Below are 21,845 nucleotides of genomic sequence, written 5' to 3' on the forward strand. Positions count from 1 at the left end.
GGGATCGAACGCACAGCAGCAAGGCTCTCCCCTAAAAGAAACACAGTCCCTTTGTGGGCGGAAGGCAAGGGGCGACCGGCTGCAGATGTGTAGTGTCCCTGCCCAGACAGGCCTGTCTCTGGTCAGCCCTGTGCAGCGGCTGCATCCTGCTTCAAGAGATCGTAGAGAATTCCTTCAGCAGCAGTTCCTGGCTCAGTGTGTTGAAAGCAAGGTTCTTCCTCACATTGATGCTGATGGACCGAACCTAGAAGAGACAAAACAAGATGTTTTAGCCAAGGGTCTCCTCCAGACTTCCTGTGAACAGCTTTGATACTGCTGACCTCCAAGTTCAGCATGTGCACACAACATTTTGCAGCCAGCTCTCAATGAGACTCCAATTTAGCAAGAAATACCTGAGGATTAGCTGTCTCCTGGAATAACAGGAATGTCTATAGTGACTTCCTGGCAAGGAGAGTAAATTCCAAATGTGACAAGGATGAGAGAGGAGCTGTGATGTGTTTCATGTTCTGAGGCAAAGTCATGTGGAAAGTGAGCACTTCAAGGCTGTAGCTAGAAAAGCATTTTCTACCACTGCCCACTGGAATGCCAGCCAGCATGGATGAATGCAGTGCCATGGCCTCTGTCCTGCTCCAGAACCTGCAGAGCAAAAGATACAGAGGCAAGGGAAGGACAGAGGCCATGCTCCTGTAAGCATGAACTATCACCCAAGTTAGCAGAAAGCCACGGGTTCAGAGTCAGTTGTGTGTATTCTGTGCTGAGTGCCTTACACTTGAAGCTGGCTTGCTAGCTGCCTCCAGAGACATCTTTACCCTTGAACAATGCCCACACTTCTGGTCACCCACTGTCTGTGACGAAGAGCTGGGCAGCCCTGTTGTGCAGCAGCTTCCCTTCCCCCTTCATGCCTGCAGACTCCTTGGCCAAACACGCAGGCCCCAGACTGGGCTCAGTCTCAGCTGCGCTCAGCAACGAAAAAACAAAGTCAAACATCATCTGTGTCAGCGACTGTGCAGCAGTGACAGAAAGCAAAACTGACACAAGCTCATCCAAACAACGGGATTACAGTTCCCAGAGACTCGCAGCCTGTGATAATAAGGTTGTTGCTGACCTGGTTAGTGTTTTGTGCTTTTTAAAAGCACAGGATGATGAATTATATAGAAGCAGAATGAGGAATCCAACACTGGGGGCTGCAAGAGCAAGCTAGCAGTGTTTATACTGCTGAGAGTTCCACTTGCTGCTCTGGTGAGGGAAAAAAAAAAAAAAAAGAGGGGAAGGGTATAAAGCTCCCAAAGAGGCAGAATGTGTGAGAGTGGGAAGCAAATCAAAACACAGAGGGTTAACATGGAAAGCAGTGAAATAAACCCTAGTGAGCCCCACTGCACAGGCCCTAACAACATGAGCAAGCTAGCAAAGATGTTTATACTTAAAGACAGAATATTTAAGTTTTATGGTGTCTGCAGAAACCACAAACGCTCCTTCATCAGGATGCTTGGCAGAGATCCCATGTGTCTGTGTTCCCTTGGAGCACCCCCTCACCTCTCTTCTCTGGATGCCTTCTGACTTACTCCATACTGAAATAGTTTGGGATCATGCCTTCTAAGACAACCACAGGTTCTAGCCTATGCTGAATGGCACTGCAGGGGGTCTCCAGAAGACTGGTTTGCACTGGGCTGTCTCCCAGCCATGGGACAGGAGCCTCACTGACAGGATTTGGTCCCACTCCTACAGAGTTGACTCAGCGATCCAGCCGGTTCTGACAAGACTGGAACCACGTGGCTAGACAGAAGTCCTCTGCCCTGGGGAACGTGACTGCCTACAAAAAAGGGGCAGATGCTACATGTAGTGTAAGCCAGCATCCTTATTCTGACTTGAGGCATTTCTATGGGTCCTAGCAACAGGAAGAACAAGCAGAAATGAGCTCCTGGCCAGGCACCAGCAGCAGCAGATGCCCAACTTGTATACACATCAAGATCTCCAAGAAGGATGTGACAGCACTCTCCACAAACCCATAAAGGGGGGCTGGAGTGGCACGTGATGCGAACACAGGGCTTGGCAGAAATTATAGCTATGGGGTAGAGCACAAGAAATTAAGCCTGTTTAGTTTGCAAAGACAAGGTTTAGGAGGAACAGAGCAAACACTCTCCAATATGTAAAATGAGGTCAGAAAGAGAACAGTGAGTAATATTTCTCTGGCTCCCCAAGGATGGAGCAAGAAATAGTCAGATTAATTTAAGACAAAGATGTGCACTGGAAAAGAGGAAATAGTTTTACATCTGCAGGCTGTGGAGCAGTGGAGTGTATCACCTGGGGCCAGGGTGGACATGTTTTCACTTAAAGACAGCTTTAGGTTTCAAGAAGAGCTTAGATACAAACTTTGGTTTTGGTCAAGAGCAGTCTAGGTGGACTTATATTTGCTTTAACACTAGTTGGGGAGAGGAATGAGCATGATAACACACAAGATGACTTTGATGTTTCTACAAATCTCTGCCCAGCATTTCTTCTGCTGTGAGAAAACAGGCAGCTCTGAGCCAACCAGCTTAAAAGGTAAGAATAGCTCAGAGTTAGATCAAGTTATCTCCAGCATCAGGGCTCAGCACAGGGAGCCAGAGCTCATCTCCCTTTGGGGGTTGGAAGGCTGGACAGTGACACAGGGAAGCGTCAGCCTGTAACAAGGATAAACTTCAGAAGCTTCCTGCAGCCTGGCTGAGCTGCTCTGTCCACAGGGCTACATCCCAAGATCCCTCCTAGCTTGTGGTGCAGTGGGCAGCCCAGGCCTGGTTGCCAGCCTGGAAGCTACCAGAACTCTCTAGAGTGGCTTATCCAAGGGGGCCAGATCCAGTCTCAGAAAGTTAACATTCATTCTTCAAGGAAGTAAAAGCAGAGCACATGTCCTCTCTTGCTTCTGTATGGAGCATGTTGGAGCACACTAGGGCCAGAAAAGCTTATAAAATTGTTTTCTCCCTATTAGCAGCTTGGATCACATTTGACCCACAGACTGAAGAAATGGCAAATGAATTAAATGCTGACATTACCTGGAGAACAAAGCAAATAAATGAATGGATGAAGTGGTGGCACTAAACACACCAGGAAAACATTCAGTTCTAGTTTTGTGTCATTATGGCTGGACATGTGCAATACTGTACAACAGATATTCCTATTTTGCAGCAAGTGCCATCAATTGAACCTGTTTCCAATCAACAAGCATCTCTTAAGAAATTTGTACAATGGGAGGAAGGTTTACACTGTCTGCTACATCTAATTAAAAGTCAAATTAGTGTAATTTCCCCTGCAGAAATCAATCCCTAATCAGACTATTATGAGACTCTGCTGAAAGCTATCCAACTGCAAAGACAGGGAATGTTTTAGAAAAATGCTGAGTCTCTTTCCACACATTCCTCCAACTGCAATGAAAGGGTCCAAAAGCTCACATCCTAACCATTCATTCTATCAAAGCAGGACAGATCTCAAATGACATCCCTGAGAGTTCAAAGGAAAAGAAATAAAAAGTGTTAGAAAACTTCCTAACTTCCTTCCTTTAGCCTCTCAAAGGCAGCACAACGGGCCAGAAAACCCCGTTGATAAAACACTGCACATCACCTTTCACCACAATGTGGCTGCAGTGTAACAGGCCTTTGAAAGCTTCTTTGAAAAGGGAATGGGAGAAGAAAGATTTTTCTTTGGGATTGACAAGAAAGAGCAGCACTGAGGCAAAGCCAAAGAACTGAAGCAGTGCATTAGCAAAGTACGTCAAAGGAGTGAGAACAAGATTTCTAAGCATAAAGGAGCCAAGAGAATGGCTTGGGGAAGTTTCTGCTCACCCGCTTAATGGGAGCACAGAGAGATGAAAAAGCAGCCAAAAAGGAAAATGGTTCCTGCGTGCCATTCCCCACCAAGAAGGACTTGCCTTACTGATATCACACAGATAGAGATAAGAAAACCAGGCAGAATCTGGAAAGAATAATTTGGAAGCAGATCCTGCTCAGGAAGACCTGATGGGACCAGCATGAGCCTGGAAACCATACTGGAAACCTGTAGGTTATCACCAGCCCTGCTCCTTTGGCAGAGCCCACGAAGGAAATGGTGGCAACTTCCCTCTGCCCACTCCATGAAGTCCTGCAGGCCTCAGCAGTTAAACACCATGCACCGAGTAGGGGGATATTGTCCAACACCAGACCAGCGACTGAAGCTGAAGCAAAGACTCAGAAGCCTCACAAAAAGGAAGTCCAGTACCTGATTAGAAGAGGATAGGGAAGGACAGGGCAGACCTAGGACCTTTTTGATGAGTTGTTTGAACAATTAATAAAGCCATCAGTTACTGTGCACTCAGAGGAAAAGCCAGAGTGGAGGACGGGGCCCGGGCAGCTGGATTTGCTGAAGACAGATCATAACATGTCAGGCTGATTTCCCGCTGTGTTGAGGGAATGGCTTAATGGAATGCAGGGGATTTTCTGTATCTGTGAGTAAAGAACATTTAATAGGGTCCCAATTCTCAGGGCATCTAGAGAAATGTGGATTAAACAGATTCACAACTGGGTCAAATCAGTACATTCAGACAGTAATTATTCGGGCTTTCATATGCTCTTGGGGAGAGGGTCCCAGGGGTACCTGGATGGGTGATTTTCAGAAGGGAGTCGAGGAGGGATTGGTTATGCTAAACAGATTCCTAGATGATATAAAATTGAGACTGTATAAATTTAAAAAAGAAAAAAAAAATTGGTCTAGGAAGAAAATAATTTTAGCTGGAGTGGTTTGTAGCTGTGATGAACTCAGGACTGAGAATGTCATTTTAATCAATTGGCATGATCAGACTGAGCTTCTGCCAGGCCAAGTGGAAAGTGGGCCATGCAGGAAGCAGAGCAGTCATGTGGCCAAGAGGCTGGGGAAGGAGATGCTGGCTGAGGAGGGCAGGAGCTCTTGGACAGAACAGATTGACAACAGAAACACGAATGCATCTTATTTTCAGGTACAGTAATAGGAGAAGCCCGTGTCACAGGAAGTTTTCATGGCCAAATTGTTTTGCATGTATTCCAGATATGGTATCAAACAGCAGGCCAGAGAGACAAAACACAGACAACAACAGAGTGCAGAAAAATGGCACAGAAATGATTGCAAGTGGTTTTGCCCATATACCAGCCAATGGCTGTGCTGGAATAACCCCCCAAAAAATACTAAAAAGCATTCTGTAGAAGGAAGCAAAACCAATTCAGGCGTGCTTGCTCTGGGGCAGAGTAGACGGACAGAGGTGTAACATTCCCAAACTCAGGCACACTTGTGGCAGAGTGGACAGGCATCAATTACTCATAAATCAGCAAGGGCAGAGCTGGGAGAGAGAATCAGCTCTCAAACTGCTGGAGAAAGCTGCCAGAGTTAGAGAGCACTCTCTTCACTGAAACTGTAATGAATCAAAAGCAAGGAAAACCAGGGTCCCCCTCAAACACCAGCCAATACAAAAATATTGTCTTCCTGGTAATGCAGCCAGCAGACAAGAAAATGTTATGCCAGGGCTCTCTGGAGCAGGGAGAGCAAGCTGGCTTGCTGAATAACGTAACTACCAATCCAAATTATTTGGACTCAGTTTTGTCTTTGCTATATTTTTTTTTTTTTTTTACTATTTTGTTATTATTTTGTGATTAACATAATATTTTGTTATTATTTTCCTACCATTAAGTCTTCTCCTCTGGCAGGAGATATTTCTTGGGAATGCCTTTGGTTAGGAACTGTATTTTGTTAGTGAGGAAGGAAAGCAATGGGCAGGCACGTTTCACCAGCATCACATTCTGCTCAGTCTCATACTTTGTGGTCCCCTTAACAACAGCAAAAAGGGTAAGTTGTTCTGTGTGACAAACCCAAGGTGGGAGCGGTTAGCTCCTCCACAACACAAATTTACCACCACAAAGCATGGTGGATTCCTGTGGCAGAAAGGACAGAGACTGACTGACCAGTTGCTGGCCTGAGCAGTCTGGTGATTCCTCCCCAATCATCTGTTGCAGGGCAGGGAGCTCCAGAGAGCTTTCAGATCTCCTGAGATGTGCAGTGTCTGTTCAGAATCTTAGTCCTTCCTCACCTCTGGAGATGGCCCAACAGAGTAACAGGGCTGCTCACCTATACTTCAAATGCCACTTCCCTGGGCCATAAGCAAAGGCTTGGGAAAAGGGCTGTTGATTCTGCAGAATGAAGGCAGCTTACCAGCTCTTTGAAGAAGGCAGCCTCTTTATGCTGCTCCGAGTAGCGCTCGTACTGGTCCAGTCCGTCCTGCAGTTTCAGTGTCAGTGTGTCATAGTTGGACCGTACCACTTCCAAAACCTGCCAGAAACAGCCAAATACAGCAGAGGAGTCAGCATCCACAGACACCTCAGCATAGAAGGAGCAAGGCTGGGACAGATCACAGCTCTGGCACCTGCTTTTGCAACATACATGGCTCTAACAGCCAGTATTTAACTCATGACTAACAACATGGAGGTGGGCACTAAAATCTTCCTGATGCCAGTAAGGAACAGCCCTCAAATTTACAGAATTTCTCCATTCATGAGAAGAGTGGATGAGGCTATATCTACAACAGCAGTAGCATTTCAAATAGTATGGCACCATGAGAAATAGACATGATCTCATTAAATTAAGCAGCTAATTACCATGTGTAGACCCAAATGTAGCACTGTAGGCACTATACAGACACGGGTTTGCCTGACACCATGGTCCTTCCAGTGCTAGTTTAGCCAGTACACTTCTCTCCTGGCTTGCTAATCACCATTAACAATTTGCTAAACCACCAGCTTCTACACCTGCTCAGGTCAGCTTCCATACAGAGTGCTACATTTCTCTCCTGATAGGAGCAAGCTTCTGACAGGCACTATGAGAAGACCAGCCCTGGCATGGACTCTGGTTTTGGAAACAGATGGAGACACAAACCACATCTTCCTGCCCAGGAGATTGTTTTATTATTGGCCTTCACTGCAACCAATGTACTTGCCAGCTTGTATTACTGCCTTACTCTGCTCCCAGCACTAGGCTATACTTGCAAATTCATAGTTACACATCTCAGTCCTATTGAACTATTCATTTTCCTAACCAGGGAACACCAAGAGGAACTCCCCCAGTGCTTTTTAGCTTCAAAGCACTGCATGGACAAACGCATTCCTCAAAGCATTTGTGCAATGCTAAGTAACGATAATCTTCCTACCAGGAACAATACAATTGGGCACTCCTGGGCAAAACGTACACTTGAAACAATTCCCTTAAACACATGAACTTCTTTCTTAGGCTGTTACCATTTGATCTCAGAGCTAAACAGAATATAAACATCTAAGGTCTGCATTACAGTAGCCTCTGCTCATGGGAAGCCTCAGCCAAGAGGACTACATAGCGTCAGGTTCAAAGGAAGAGGACTCTGCCCCAAGGAATCACAACTCAGAAAAGATCCTAAGAAAAGAACTGCATAGGGTTTAAGACAAGAGTGACCAGAACAATAAGGAAACCTTCTACTTCTCCTCTTGTCCTCCCAGCAACAAAAACACTACCCTCAGTGGCCATTTTAGGCAGCTATCAGCATTCCTTTCACAGCATGGAATTGTGTCCTTATATCCTTTACTCTAGGAAAACTAGATTTGCTTAGGGTTCCTGCAAAAGCTTGCTTTCCCCAAACTTTGCATGTGGCAGTGGTACAGAGACACTCAGGCAAACACTTAGAAGCAGGCTAGAGCCTGAGGTGGCAGAAGCCACAGGGCATCATCCAAATGAGGACTGAGGGTAAAAAAGGGTCCCAGAAGTGGTTCCCAGGTGAGATGGTCACACAGCAGAGCCTCTTTGCAGCTCAGCTGCCCTCCAGCATTGCAGAAGCAAGCTACAGGTAGGAATCAGCATTTTGCAATGTTAATTAAGGACAACCTGTCAGTGTCCTGCTGCTGCAAGTGCATGCAGCCTCCTCTCCAGGACTCATTTCCTAACGTTGTTTGTCAGCTCCACTAGCAGAGAGGAAAAACCCCCCACAAGGACAGCCATCTCCAAATTCAGTCTGGCCTTCCTGTTTCTGTGTGCAGAAGCTGCAAGAAGTATCACAGAGGCAAGAGCAGTGATGAAAGAAAGCCGTCTGGGTATAGGAATAATTTACTCTGGGATGCAACTATCCACTAGGGATGGAGAGTAACAGTATAATGCACCTTCTTGTGAGCAATAAAGAATCTAGCAGCTCACATGAATAAGAGGGCTATCCTCCTGACTGTCTGAGAAAGCCAAATTGACCAAGATTAACAAGCTGCAGGGGAGAAACCTTGTTTGAAAGGTGAGGAGTAGAATAGCCTTCTCCAGCAGTAACTCAGCATGATGGCATTTTACCCAGGGCTACCCCACTCCCCAAGAACCTTCCCTTGGGGACCTCTTCAGTCCCTTGTGCTCCATACACACAGCCATACGGGTGTGCCCAGACAATGGATGCACATGCCTTTACAAGAAGAATCAGGATTACTTCTTGATAGGTCAGAGTAGAGATTCTGTCAGATACTCAACAGGGAGATCCTCAAACCATGGTGAGGAGCAGTAAACTGTGAGGGCAGCAGTGAGCTGTGTAAGCAGTATCAGCCCATATATGTCACCTTTGAAAGGCAGCCAAGAACTCAGTTTGATACTCCAGGAGGAGGAGAGGGAAAGAACAAGAGGCCCCAAAGTCTCTGCTGTTACCCACTCCTTATCATAATCTCTGCAGTGAACTTGAGATCAGCTTATCCCTTTAGCTACGTATTTTTATTGGCTCCCACTCCTTATCTCCTTTAATTATGAAACAGAACTTAAAAAGAAAGGGTAAGTTAAAAATAAACAGCTTCTCCACACTGCCTGATAATTTCCCTTTCTTGCTGCCGCTGAGAAAAAATGCTACGTGGGATCTGAGATAAACCCACTCACAGATCATTTCACTTCATACCTTATAATGGATAGGAGCTGTTACTGAGGCTAGGACCTGCCATCCTTGGGACAGTTTCATCTGCTCTTAAAGATGCAGCTGCTAGACAGAGGAGAGGTTAAAGAGCAGCAGAAAGTATTAAAAGCATCTAACAGGAAGGTTTGAGAGTCATCAGCTTTCTACACACGACAAAAACTCACATCCTCTGTGTAACAGAAGACTGTGTGTTAGCATCCTTCACAGTGCTTTGACTTTTGCACAGGTAAACTACTGCAGAACTAACACTCTTCTGTGTTCAACATATGAGAACTTTATCTGCACCTTTTTGTCAGATAGAAAAGAACTAGAGGAATTTAGTTTTGAGATTAAAGCACTTCTTCAAAGTCTTGTCCAACCTGGTCTTCCTAGAGGTCTCTGTGGAAGACTGGAAAACAGCATTTCCAAGGTGGTGAAGTACAAATAACTTAAAGGAAGGGACTTTCAGCTGGCCTCTTCCACACAGGTTTTAAATAGACATTCTTTTTTTTTTTTTCTTTTTTAAAAAAACATCTCATGAGCAGCTGGAAAAACACCACGTCTAGTGTCAGGCAGGTATAAAGGAAAATGGACTGCAGATGATTTCCAAGGAGCCTGGTGTGACACTCAGATTGTAAGGATAAATATACAGGGCAGAGTGTTGTTGTTTGTTTTTTTTTTAAAAAAAATGCTTTACTGGATCTTTACAGTAGAAAAGAATAAGTGGAGTCACAACCTAAATCTCTTTTTGAGATTACCACAGGGGGATCAGAGTCTTAAAAAGTGTTAGGACAGAAGTGAGCAACTAGACACAGGCAATACAAGAGAAGCAAAGGCTGCTGGATCCCTTCTCCTGCAGTTACCTGTATCAGCCCTAGGGGCTACATTCGCTCAGTTACTCCACTGCAACAAACCAGAAGTCAGTGGAGCTGCACCACTGCAATTTAAAGATAATTTGCCACCAAATTAACCCCCTGCCCCACCACTCACTCACCAATTGCTTTCCAGAAATTCCAGAGCAATGTTAGCGATTCAGGTCCCTGCGTACGTGTCCCCAAACCAACCTTTCAAGGCTGGCTCTGAACAGCAAGAGCTTTCTGTGGCACTCAGATTTCACCTTCCTCCTGCAGCTATAGCTGCCCATGCCCTGTAACTCTCCTTCACCAGTGACACCAACAAACTCTGAGTAGAGGCATCCCTCTGAGTAACACAGCAGGGGGCTGGCTTCCAGTGGAGGCACTGAAATGGGGCTCAGCTCTCTGCAGCATCCCACCCACTCCACGCCACTGCACCCAGAGAAACAAGAGTATTCCACAGAGTTTTTTGCCTCCTTCCTTTGCTGCATTCATCAGCTTACTGTTCCTTTGCAAACTGTAAGGACAATCTCTGAAGGGTCAGTGGACTCTTGTGGACACAAGCTCAGAAACCTGTTCTCCCAGAACAGCATGCCCCTGCTCCAAAATTTTTTGCATTCAAAACCTGATTATCTATTGATGGACTACTCTACAGGCTCCTTCCTTAGTGCACCAGAGCTGTTCCCTCTGACTGATCCTCAACAAGAGCTGACTTGCTGCACTTGCCCAGGAGAGACTGGACCTTCTGGAAGAGCTTGTCCTGGGGAAACAATGGGATTATATGCAGCAGTCTCCAATCCCCATCCTGCCCAGGAGAACACAGGCATCATTACCAGTAAAGCCAGAGAGGGAGCTGCACCAGCAATGAAATCTTACAGGCAATATGCAGATCCAGGGGCCATCTATCTGGCAGACACAGTACACTTCATTGCTTTATAACTTTTTAACCTGCAGAATCCTTCAACATCCACAACTGCACTCTCAGCTTCACTAGAACATAAAATTAGAGAGTGCCACCGATTCACACCACCCAGCAAGGGGCCTGGTTGTGGACAGGTTTTAGGAAGCATGCAAGGGTAATGACAGAAGAAGAAAGGAAAACCAGAAGCAAAAAGAAAGCAAGGTCTCTACACTGTCTTTTTAATCAGTGCAGAAAAGGACAAGAATGCAATCAGTCAGCATCACCGGTCCCTTGCTAAAGCCTCTAAGACAGTCAATAGCTACCATGACATGAAAGCAGTTGGATAGAACTGACAGATCTCACATCAAGCAGAAGGCAGAAAAAACCCCAAATAACCCCCACACTAAAATGCATTTGGCTCCCACACCACCTCCATGCAGCTCACGAGGCTGGGATGGGGCAGGCTCTCCCGGTCAGGCCCAGCAAGCCCCCTCAGGATGGAGGAGCTGGGCACTTCTGTCCCACCTGCCCCACGCTGGAGGATGGAGCAGCCAGTCTATGGGGCACGTAATGCCAAGCCCTCACCAGCACCACTGCATGGACTTGGCACAGGGCAGCCAGGGATAGACAAACATGCCTTCTGTCCTCTCTTCAGAGGTGGTGGAGTGCCTGTTACTGCCTTTGTACCACAGAGGGACTTAAAACAGTCCCACCTCTGAAACCCATGCAAAGCCCATGACAACATAGGGAAATCCAGCAGTGTGGAGTTTGCTCATGGTATCCTCAATGGAGGCTGAGGAAGAGACAATAGGATTTCCCTATTCTAGAAGCCTGATGTGTATTTTACACTGGAGTCCTCAAAGTGGCTTGTTTATTCCAGGTTTAGTACAAATCTTCCCCTTTTTCTCCCTCGCTTATCTCCACAAGCAACTCATAGTCCCTGAGTGTTTCTCCTAGTGAATTCAGCTGAATAGCAACATTTCTCATTGTAATGAAAAGGCTGTTGCCACCTGGACTATGAAGAGGCTATTGCCTCTCCATAATAAAGTGCCAGATAATTGACATAAATTTTACAGTAGCATCTTCTAATTAATATGGATTTTTTTTTTTTAAATGGCATCGCCCTTCTTACAGAGCAACTTAAAAGTTGCTGATGCAAGCTGAAGTCTTTGTTGAAATTAATCCCCAGAAGTGTCAAAGCCAAAGCACATAACTAAATAATTAGAAGCTGAATGAAAACACACACACACAGCTGCCACATTTCCCAGCAGACTATGCCTAAACCCTGGCTACACTCATACCCTTCTCCCTTTCCTTTTTCACTGTCTGTAGGAGCCAAGTTCAGGCAGAGGATCCACTACGGCTGCCAGTGCTACACATGTGCTGGAAACAGCTCCCAATCACACTGGCTTCGAGGAAAGCACTCGCCCTAAAAGCAGCACACTCAGAGCTTTTGTCAGACCCAAGCTTTGCAGCTGTCCTGGAGCTAAATGCAGTGCTGATGTTTCAACACCATCCCTCAACCCCAGGCTGATCAAACCGTAAGTATTAATTCCATGCTTATGAATGCTAAGAAGAAAAGAAGGATGTTGCTATGAGAGTCTATCAACTCAGCTTCCCAAGATACGCTGTGTGTACAGCACACATCTATGGATCCAGAGGATGCTGTGTGGGTCTGGTGCATGTGCTGGGACAGACGCAGATCTGGGCTTCGGACGCCCGCAGTCACACCACATATGTGCAAGATATGCAGCACATTGTCATTCCTGCCTCAGTGTCCCAGGTCTCCTGTATCTGCTGCCGTTTGTACTACATGTAAGTGAAGGACCTATGGCCCCCTCCTGCTGTGGGCTGAGAGCATGAGGCTGCTCATACTAAGCCTGTAAAACAGCTCCCACCAGCTCACACAACCATAGCTCTCAGAGTGAGAAGCAGCATCCTGTCTGCCCTGAAGGCACGAAAAATTCCTCAAGGGAGGACTTTTCCAATAGTAAAAAGCTCAGCTAGCCCAAAAGATTAAATGAAAGCAACCAAGGGCAAATTTCTCCTCTGAGGCAAGCAACAGGATGCAGTTGCAGAACAGAACGCATCAGCAATGCTGGGCAGCAAGACATGAGAGCCTGTCCAAGTCACAGGAGGTAGAACAGCCTGCAGAGGTGGGCACAGCTGCCCATGAGCCCCAGGACGGTACTAGGTCATGCACACATGCTCCAGAAGCTGATGGGACTCAGAGGAGTCTCTTGTTCAGTGCCTGGAGCTGGACAGGTGGACTAGTCTGACCAGCACACAGCAGAGATGAGTGAGACAGGAGATAGGGAGAGAAGATGCCTCACAACAGTGTTCCACTGTCAAGGTGAGTGCTGGGACCACATGCACACAGTTCCCACCAGGTTGCTCAGACGCTGTTTTGTTTGTGTTTGCCAACCTTCCTCTGCTCAGCTCACTGAGCATCAGCCAGGACACAACATCTAGGAGCCCAGTAGTGACCTGTCTTTGCCCATCAATTTGTCCTTCATCCCTGCCAGTCACTCCTTACAGTCCTGCTGTGTTCACTGCACTACTCCATGTCCAGCCAAACATGAGGAAAGACCACTCTCCATATCCTAAGTCCTTGCTGAGGATTGATTTTATACATTTGCACTTGAGTGGTATTGAAATCCAGGCCTTGCCACTCCTCCACATAAGGCAAGAGGTTTTGATCATACATAAAAGATTATTATTTTTACTTAGTAACATCAAGGAGGGAGATTTCACAGCGCCTTTTCCTCACCTCAGTACAGAGCTATTCTGTCAGGCTTAGATGATATACAATAACTCAGGTATGTTCAATGACCTCAGAGAGATCTGTGATCTTTAAAGGAACACGTGTGCAAAGTTGGCAGTTTCTATCCATGGTGTGGGAGGGTTCAGTTACAGTCTTTCTCCTTTGCCCACAGATGCCTCTTCTAAAGAAAAGTAATTTATAAGCTCACTCAGAGCATGGCTGTCATTCTCTGAACCCTGCTAGCAGAAATGGCATCTTCTGTTTTGGGACAAGAGTTATCTTCTCCAGAACTGTTTTAAAACCACAATCCACTGGAAGCCTAAGGTGTTGTACAATAATGGTGGGAAAAGACTTAGTGATACAACCACTTTGGAAATTACACAGCTTTCAGAAACATCCCAAAGCCAAACTGTTATCCAACTCCAGCCAGAAGCAGCTGTAAATGCACAATGCAGTGCCCATTCCAAGCTCTCGTGGGAGTAGCTTTTGCAAGATTCAAGTTACTTTAAGAAGCAGAAAGGCTGCAAAGAAGGACAAAGGCAAGTAACGACAGAGATGTATGGTCACAGAGATCAGCTATGTGCACAGCTTGCAGGGGACTTAATTTGTAAGAGGTATAGACAAACAGAAAATATTAATATGGCTGATAACCCTTGAAATCCCTGTGGAGCCATCACTAGTGCTAGCAAGTCCTGCACTAGGAGTACAACACCCTTTGAGCTCCAGGAGTCAGGTAGGGGAAAGCCTATGCCATGGATATTTTTACTAAAAGAGTACAAGAAGGCATGTCTACACACACATGACAACTCCCACACGTGTTAAGTGCACTTTGCTCAGCCAGTCTGTGTTATGAACACAAGCAACAAAAACACACTTAGCCTCACACTGCTTTTTCTCCAGACCAATCAGTTTTTCTCCGTTTCAAAGATGATCAACAGCTTTATACTCATATGCATAGCCCACGTGGCACAAAGAACCTGGCAGTCTCTGGGGGACCCTGGGTGCTCTTTCCCAGGCTGCAGGGACAGGTTCCTGAGAGGAAATACAGGAGGCAGTTCTGTGCCATTCAAGAGAGGAAAATGGGTTCGATGGGTTTCTGCCAAGAGAACGGACATCCATGTACTGTACAACACTGGCACTTCCAAAGCCCATGCATAGAAAAAGAAGTCAAACACCCTGAAACAAATTACCTTAAACATTAGAAATTAATAAAATAAGCAGCCCAAAGAACAGACCTTTAGATTTGGATGGGGAAATCCTCCAGAAGCCAAATGAGGTCCACTAAGTTTGCCTGTGTTTAGAATTTTGTGAGGAAGGCAGGCAGCATAAGGAAGGCCAAGCTGATGGCAGGAGCATAAAACCCTGAGATAGATAGATTTGCTATTTTGGAGTTACAGCCCATTTTGGAGTTGTGAACTCTTATCTCCAGCTGGTGGCATTTATGAAAACATTTCTCACTGCTAGGTACGTAAAAGCACTTGCAATTCTGCCAAGGCTTGAAAAACATTGCAGAGAGCTATGGACTGGACCGTTAATTTTTTTATTTCCCCATTGTGCTTACAATTAACTTAAGTGCTGAAATGTGATGGGTTGTTCCAGGAGAAGCTTTTTATCTACCAGCTGCATTCTAGCACAGCAGTAAATCAACTGCTGTCACCAAAGCATCAGACAGGAGGACGAGAGCCTCCTTATGCTCACTGTGCATATTACCCATTCAGCCTAAGCAGCTAACCAGCATTCTGCAGATGAATGCTGTGATTTGGTGCAAAAAAAATCAGCAGCAGCTCTCCAGAACCAGTTAACTGACCAAAATAAGACCAGTAACCTTGCTGCACAAAACGAGATAAGAGTTGAAGTCATGAACTGCTGCTCCAGTTGAATTGAGAAGCCAGGGCATAGAAAGCTGTTGCAGAAATCAAAGACAGCTACAACAACTGGAAAAACAGTAGCTGAAGATTTTAAGAAAAGGTTTGAAATAAAATCTTTTTAGGGCCAGCAGCCAGAAAGCATCCTGGAAAATGCTGAAACTTAAATACACAACTTTAAGTTCAGGTTGCCTCAGTGAAGTGACAACAGGATCCCTGACATACACCAGAAAGAACTCATTCCTAGTAAAGAAATTCTAATTTCCCCAGAAGATAGTTACCTCAGCAATACGGCTGTCTAGAGAACATGTTAAGACAGAGTATGCAACAAAAATTTTTCCATTCAGTCAAACCCTGACAGAAGCAAGTGGACTGTTCCAGCTTGAAGAAACCAAAAATCTAATTGTGCCCAAGGGAAAAACAATGGGGAGGCTTATTCTGGTTATGGTCTAATCAAACATCTGCAGTCATAGGAGGTTTCTGGAACTATGCCACCTGATCAGGTTCACAGGAATCAGTAGAAGATCCAAGAGCCCTTGTGCTCCTCACACAGCCACCTTGGACTTCAACAAGAGATAATGATTACAGACTGACTTAGGGAAAAAAAAAAAAAACCAAAACACCAAAACTCAACAGGACTCTGACTTCAGATGAGGACAAATGAAAGGAGAACACAGACACTCCCCAAAAACCTATGGAGCTTGCCACTTTTTTTCTTCCTTTCTTTTTCTTTTACAGAAACTAGCAAGCAAACAGCCTCTACAAATGCTACTAAATACAGCCCTGGTTCTGACACTTCTGACACTGAGAAAAAGTTGATGCTACTTCAGCTATGACTTCTTAAAAAATTATCAGAAACCTTATTAATCTTGATTTGCACAACCTGAATAAATTTAATTAAAGGAGGCAGCAAAACTAAATAAAAATACACCAAAAAAAAGTGGCCAGAAACCAAGTGGCTGCTTTGTATTTTAAGTAAGTTAAAACAATATAGTACATGGCAGAGAAACGCCCAGCCAGGACTGGGCAAACTGTGCTCTTACTTAAATTAAATAGTGACAACAGCAGGCCAGCTATTAATTGCACAATGGAAGTGATAAAAGGCAATAATTCAGTGGAATGAAATGAAATGAAGCCAAGAAAAAGCTCACCTGCCTAACTGACCACACATAGAAAACAAACTCAAGTTCATGCTAAGATGGGACAAGCAAGAATTTTTGAATACAAGCAAGAAGTCTGGCTAGCCAAGAAATCAGATGAGCAAAATAACTGTTTGATTATCTGTGTTACTTTGCAGCTCTAGAATACCTTTTCTGAAATAAGGGCACTGGAATTGATATACAAGATTTAAAACCTGGGTTGTCACAAACTTATGCAATGACAACACAGTATTCCTGCTTTATTTTTGTTCTCCAATAATTTCTCATTCTGTATTTGCCTTTCTGACCACCGTTGAGCCTTGAGCCAACATTTCCAAGCTTATCACAGTGACTCAAGAGTCCTTTTCTGCATGGCAACATCTAACTGACTTTCCTACAGCTTATAAAGACTCTAAAAGATTTATAAATTCAATCTGCAAAAATGTCTTCTAAAGATACAGCCCCAAAGAAATAGAAGATCCATAGTCAACTGGTTAGTTACAAATAGCTAGAAAACCTGTAGTAGCAGTATGCTAAGACATCCAGCTAATAAGCACAGATGGACAGTGCCTGGAAGTTTGTGTGACTCAACCCACATAAAAGTTCTGGCTATTAAGGCTTTTGCAAATCTGGAGTTGGAACAGACAGCTATAAGCTGCTGGATGATCCTTATGAACAGAAAATCCTGTAGTGAAACGGGAACTTCAGTTGGAAAATGTCTGCTCTACGGCTGCAGTTCCAAAAGTGGTTTAAGGCGATCTAAGAGCAGGTCACCTCAACTGCAAAACAAGTTGCGTGTGTTCATGTGCAACTCAGAAGTCTCTTCATTCTGGACACAGTCACTGAGTGCTGATGAGTAAGCACGATACTGACATCAAGAGGAACTCAGAAAGTAAGAAGCAGAGACAACTGTCCCCTGGATACTGAGAACGTAGCTGTGCAAGTTAAGTTTGTAAGAATTATGACAGTCACGAAATTCCTACCAAAACAATGAGATCAAATCTGTCCCAGCTAAGTGACTCCTCACAAGCCCGAAACACACTTTTGGATCTTGCTCTCATCTGCACTGCACTGCTGGAGAAAGAAAGGACAAAGTCTGTGATGAGGGCAGAAATAAGAGAACTAAATAATTTCTGATAGGATATGATGAAGAAGTGAAGCTTGTTAACATTTTAATTTGTTGAATTATCCCCTTTTGTGCTGTTGTAATGTGTCATTCTTTTTGAACTCCATCTGGGCAATAACCAGAGCTGAAACAGAATGAGACCATTTATGCTTGGAAGCATTCATAGGCAACATAGAAAATGTCTTTAGCCTGTAAAAACAGAGCTGCTTAAAGTTGACTGTTAAGTTAACTCAAAAAAAACATTTAAATAGCCATTGGGACAGCTAGAAAAACAGGGGCTACTATCCAAGACAACAACTGGCAAGGATGGGCCTGATGATACACTAAACCTCACGAAGTGAGACTTCTAGACTGAAATAGAGATGTGGTGGATAGCTGTCCAGCAGATAGTCAGCAAGGCAAGTCTGAGAAGGAGCAGAAACTTGGGCATGGACCACACACAGAAAACAGGTCAGAGGTTTCTGAGAAATTAAACGGTCTGCTGCTTATTACTGCCCTTCTTGTGGAAAGGAGCTCATATGCATTCTTTGAAATAAACGCCTAGGCATCAGAAGTTGCTGACACTCGGTTACTTCCAGTCATTTCTCCTTATACCTAACAGAAGCAATAAAGGCCAAAGGTAAGAGCTATGTTTCCTAAGAAGGATTCCTGCCACAGTTAAGCGGAATCTTGCAGTTCAAAGATATCTGGAGGACAGAAAGGGCTTATGTGCCCAGGAACTTAGTGTTTATCCCTGCAACATTTGTTCTGCTTATATCCTTAAGGCATCAGACCTAGCGCCTCTTCAGCACCAGCTTTCTCACAATTCAGATGCTCCTAGCAACAACCCCAAAACACCACAGGAGATGAGTTCTGAAGGTATAGCTGAGACGAGACTGAAAAGAGGCATCTTACCTCTATGAGAGTGACAGTGTTATCTCCACAGAGGTTCAGCTGCTGGGATGGCAGGAAGGACACAACACAAAGTGGAGGTTTACTGCTAACGGGCCAGAAAAGATTATTGTGTTGGCTGTGTGCCTGCCATTGACATTCAATGAAAAGGTGACTTGTGCTGGCACTGGACCCACTCCCTACAAAGGATGAGGAGAACAAAACTTACGCTTCTTCTCCAAAGCACCTTTGGCTGTTGAATCCTCAAGCTGAGCTAATCAGTACGCAGAGCGGCAAACAGGAGAACTACTTGTCCACAATGTCTGCCCTTTGAATCACAAACACGCACCCTCTGCCGTCACAGCTCTGAGCTGAACCTGCTGGCTATAGGGATGTGTTTGCACATATTGCATTACTGAAGCCTTAGGTAAAGACAATGCTAGCATCTTGAGCATAAGGAGTTGATCACCAAGGCTTCCACCTTCTCTCTATCTTTCTCTTTTGCCATATTCCTGAATAAGTACCTGCAAGATCTGTAATGGAAATACCATCTCCACAGTGATTTCTGCAGTGCTTGGAGGACACCATTGTTCTACATCCTGAAAATCCCCATGGGAGGATTTAGTGCTCCCAAGTGCCTCTTGGACATCAAACATTTTCAAAGCTATTAGCTCTGATGGGTTTTTGAATAAGGCTCAAGGAAGCCACTTGCTCAGTATTTCTCATAAGAAAAAGGTAGCTCTGACCTAGTAGAATAAAAATAACTGAGAAGGGAGGAGGAAAAAAGCCCCCACAGCCCACGTTCTCTGCAAGCAAGGAAATGAGATTTGATTTACTCCGTGATTCTGAGGTGTGTTCAATTTCAGCTTGAATTTCTACTGATAAATTCAGCTTGGCTGAGCAATGTTCCCATTAGAGACCGTCCAAAGCAATAAGGTGATCAACACAATGATCTTTGACGCAAGTTTCAAAGCCTGGTGAGGTGGGTTTTTTAGAATATTTTTGCATGTGCAACCCACAAATCCATGTCTTCCAAGAATTTAGAGGAAGACAACATAAAAAAGCAATTAGACACAGTGTATACACAGCTCCTTGTTGCCAATTAATCAATTTCTTTATTTAGCTCACTGGTTAAATTTCCTCTTATTACACAGCAGAGAACAACTCCAGGTCTGTGTTTTCTATAATTCAAAGGGATTAGATGACAAGCAGAAGTCACTCACTAAAATAACTTCAGGGGTTCAGTTCAGGGATTAATAACTCAGCTGCTTTTTCTCCAGATTTTAAACCCACTAGTTTGTACTGCATCAGCTGGTAGACTTATTTGCACAACTATTTTTGTTTTAATGGGACTCTTAAACTCTGCTGTTCCCAAAATGCTGCTGCATTGCCCTCTTGGTACTATTCTCACACTGGAATTTTTGACTGTATTTAAAGAGGATTTCATGCTTTCTAAGCAAATTTCTTAAGAAACCGCACCTTATACTAATACATACAAGTTCAAGTTCTACTTGACTTTTCCTAACTAACCAGGCATATCAGCTGAGCAGTCCTCTCAGGCATTTGACACCACTACAAGACAGTTTGGGTGGAAGCTTTGGACGAGGTCTCTCTGAATTTCCGACTTGGTCTCACATTTCAGAGCAGCTCTACAAAATCTGGAGTGTGCACGCATTTAACCACATAGCAACACACCTTTAAGGTGTGATAAACCACAGGGGTCCACCCTCGCTCTGGGCTAACACAGAGTAGTTTGGTACGACACTTACCCTCCTGAGAAACCAAGTGGCAGAAGTTGAAGTGGCCACATCTCTTTGCTACTCTGCAGAGACTCTGATCTTACAGTTCTAAGAATCACTCACAAGTGGGAATTTCAGTGAAATGGTGCTACAGTTTAACCCCAATGCTTCCATCAGCTTGGGCTGTATGAACAAAACTCAAAAGCAAGTCTGATGGTTGAAAAATTCAGGTACTTTAAAGTTTTGGAGTTTGTTGTAAATCTACAGTAGCCTGAATTGGCCTAATTCAGGAAAGACTAAATTCCTTCCATATGTCTTTTTAAGGACTTGTGACTGTGCCTAGAGCTTTTGTTTGGTGCATTTTTATAAATGGTAATAAGTAGAGCTGTTCACTTGGTTTACTGCTTCTAGACAACAACTGCCAGCTACAATCAGCTCTGAGAGAACAGGAGGGCAGGGTTGGCAGCAGCCACAGGATGGATCATAGCGGTGGCTGTGCATTAGGAAAGCTGCCACCATTCTCCCTTCTCATCTCTCTAGAACACGCCAAGGGCACTAATTAACAGGGTGTCCAAGGCACACAAAGGCTATGAAGAGAGATGTCCCTAGTGCCATGTTTAGGCCCAAACCCAAAATGACTACTGAGGCTTTAGGAGCCCGCTGAACTCTCCCAGCCACAAGTCTCCAAAACCGTCTGATATTCAGAAAGAATTCAAAGATCATAAGACCTGCAAAACTGAGAAAAGCAGAAAGGAAATAAAGTGACCTACTTTATATTCTGCAATCACATGTTGAAAGAGACAGGATCGTAAGGCGCCAGAAGAGGCACACATACAGGAATCCTCTCAAATGCGTGTGCTGTCAGCAGCACGACTGCACACAGCCCCCCATGGAAGAAACAAGGGAGGGAAAAACTCAAGTCGAATACTGTGCCAGAGCAATTCAATACCCAGAAAGAAGGAAACATACTGTAGGAGCTATACAGAGCAAAGGAAGCCTGTGATCTGAAATGCCACTCACTATTACTCTGGCAGGCATTAAAACTTCTGCCAGAGGGCCACTTAGCATCAGAATGATCTGATCACCTTCTCCAAGGGCAAGCAACAGAGGAAAGGTATGATCTTAAATATTTGTAGATACTCCTGCAGCATCTGTTCTTGACTCAGTGACAAGAGGCAGGACAGAAGAGTGAGCACTGGGGTACAGCTATGTAAGAATACTGGAGACAGGGTTCACACTCCAGAGTCTGGGTTCACTTTTTAAACTACAGCCCTGTTGACTGCTGGCAAGTAAGGCTTTTTGTGAGAGTACAGGCAGGGGATTTCTCCCCCACCACCCCTTTTTTTCAAGGGGAATGCTATCGAAATAAAATCCTACTCCCCAGCTTTGACTTCTGAGATGTTTGCAACATTTTTTTTTAAAACAAAGATCGGGACCAAACCAACTGGCCTTTTTTCCTCAAGTATAAGTACCTGACCTTTTCTAAACTCGGCGCAGAAAAAAACCTGCTCCTGACATACGTAAGCTGATGTCATTATGAGTTATGATCTCATGTACAAGAAGCACAGCAGCTTCTTTCTGCTTGCATCTCACAGCTACTTTCATCTTCAAATTACTCGTCACTCAAGTGAAGGGTTTCTGGGTTTGGATGAGGAACCAGGCTACGCCTCAAGCTAATAACATAG

General features: G+C 44.7%; 1 protein-coding gene across 1 annotated transcript in view; it reads right to left on the minus strand.

The window, feature by feature from the left end:
* Position 1: 1 nt before the first annotated feature.
* LOC103769160 (chromosome unknown open reading frame, human C10orf76) overlaps positions 2–21,845 on the minus strand; it is a 117,699-nt gene continuing 95,855 nt past the window's right edge. The window contains exons 24-25 of the mRNA XM_008936336.1: positions 6,184–6,300; positions 2–244 (exon numbers count right to left, since the gene is read on the minus strand). Of these exons, the coding sequence (XP_008934584.1) occupies positions 152–244; positions 6,184–6,300 (210 nt within the window). The 3' untranslated portion in view covers positions 2–151. The remainder of the gene's footprint in view (positions 245–6,183; positions 6,301–21,845) is intronic.

This window comes from Merops nubicus, unplaced genomic scaffold (genome assembly GCF_000691845.1).
Source record: "Merops nubicus isolate BGI_N331 unplaced genomic scaffold, ASM69184v1 scaffold36242, whole genome shotgun sequence".
NCBI classification, from domain to species: Eukaryota; Metazoa; Chordata; class Aves; order Coraciiformes; family Meropidae; genus Merops; species Merops nubicus.